The sequence below is a fragment of the Austrofundulus limnaeus genome, unplaced genomic scaffold (genome assembly GCF_001266775.1).
Source record: "Austrofundulus limnaeus strain Quisiro unplaced genomic scaffold, Austrofundulus_limnaeus-1.0 Scaffold123, whole genome shotgun sequence".
Lineage (NCBI taxonomy): Eukaryota > Metazoa > Chordata > Actinopteri > Cyprinodontiformes > Rivulidae > Austrofundulus > Austrofundulus limnaeus.
The window spans coordinates 294,610-296,248 of record NW_013952525.1 but is presented as its reverse complement, the minus strand read 5'-3'; the positions used below and the strand labels follow the sequence as shown (position 1 = coordinate 296,248).

The 1,639-nt window shown below is 37.2% G+C and overlaps 1 protein-coding gene across 3 annotated transcripts in view; it reads left to right on the top strand.

Moving 5' to 3' along the window:
• The window catches only part of rasgrf2a (Ras protein-specific guanine nucleotide-releasing factor 2a), a gene marked incomplete at its 5' end in the record, with an annotated part of 54,347 nt that overhangs the window by 8,158 nt on the left and 44,550 nt on the right, over positions 1-1,639 (top strand). For all 3 annotated transcript variants that reach the window (XM_014015103.1, XM_014015104.1, XM_014015102.1), the window contains 1 exon segment: positions 1,226-1,479. In XM_014015103.1, the coding sequence (XP_013870557.1) occupies positions 1,226-1,479 (254 nt within the window).

Sequence of the window (1,639 nt, the reverse complement as noted above, 5' to 3'; positions counted from 1 at the left end):
TAAATGAGCATGTACAACATTGAAATAAAAATGATATATAATATCATGTGTATTGTTTATTTAGTAAATTCTAGTAGTTTAGAAATTTTGATATATATATATATATTTTTAGTTTAAAAGAATAATTAAATAAATGTTACTACACCCAAAAATCTTTTTTTTTTCCTGTCCTGAAATGTCCCATTCAAGGCCAAGACCTCTTTCCATTTAGGGATCTCTAGAAAGATTTAAACCTAAATGAGCATGTACAACATTGAAATAAAAATGAACACAAATTACAGCGTGTACAGTTGGGTAGTGTAGTTGCTTGGACACAGAGTGCAGACTCACAAGAAGACGGAAGGTAACTCAAAATACTTTAATAATAAATGAAAAGGCTGGCGAGGCAGCAACACTTACACAATGGGGAAAACACAAGGGGAGATGAAGGATTCTGGGACATTCAGGAATGAGACAATTGTAATCCAGAAATGAAGCACAATATGCAATGATCTGCTGATGTGAAGGTGGAGGAGGGACAGATGGGGTTGGGTGTCTTGCTTAAGGACAACACAACATGTGGGCTTGGTGGGGAGTTGAATCTGTGACTTTGGGGTCCAAAGTCGGCTGCCCTACCACTGCACCACTGCCATCCCCCAACAGACTGCTTTGAAAACTAAACTAAAGTTAGACAAGGACAGATGAATACAAAATTTTAAAGAGACAGAAAACATGAGAAACCCAGAAAGGAACAAGCAAAACTTGTAACTTGTAAAACGATTTGAAATTTGTAACTTTGTACTTGTGATGTGTAACAGTGAACTTGTGATTTGTAACTGAATTTGTGATTTGTAACCATGAACTTGTAATTGTAATTTTTTTATCTATTACACATACAAAACAGCATTTACACCTCTTCTGATTGTTAAATACAAGTTCACAAATAGTATTCTACAAGTTGAAGATACATAATCGACTCGATAGTCTCTCTACAATGCACTGACTGCATATTCAAACAAAACTTCTGTTTTGTTCTTTTAAAGATGACAAAATAAATTTCTTCCCTATTAACTTCATTATTCTGAAACATTTTTGAAAAGTTATTACTCAGAACCAAATTAAGATTCCAATAAAATTTCAGGTTGTAAGGCAACAACATAGAAAAATTACCAAAGGATTGTGGAGAGGGGTTAACCTTTGCAGGCCACGCTGAATAGGGAGCACCGAATGCTCTGTGACATTACAGGTGCAAAGTTTCCTGCGTGGCTGGTTGTGCCGGAGGAAGTGGAAGATCATCGTCCAGGACTACATCTGCTCTCCTCATGCTGAGAGCATGAGGAAGAGGAACCAGATTGTGTTCAACATGGTGGAAGCAGAAACCGAGTACGTCCACCAGCTCTCCATCCTGGTGAACTGCTTCCTCAGGCCGCTCCGCATGGCTGCCAGCTCCAAGAAACCTCCCATCAGCCACGATGATGTCAGCAGCATCTTCCTTAACAGGTGGTGTCATCCTCACATTTAATTTGCAGTGCACATTTAAAACACTGCATTTGTACTAAAAATCTGTATAAATTCAAATTGGAGATAAGTGTGTCATAAGTGTGATAATGGCCATACTTTAAACCTGAAGACTGTTTATATATATATATATATATATATA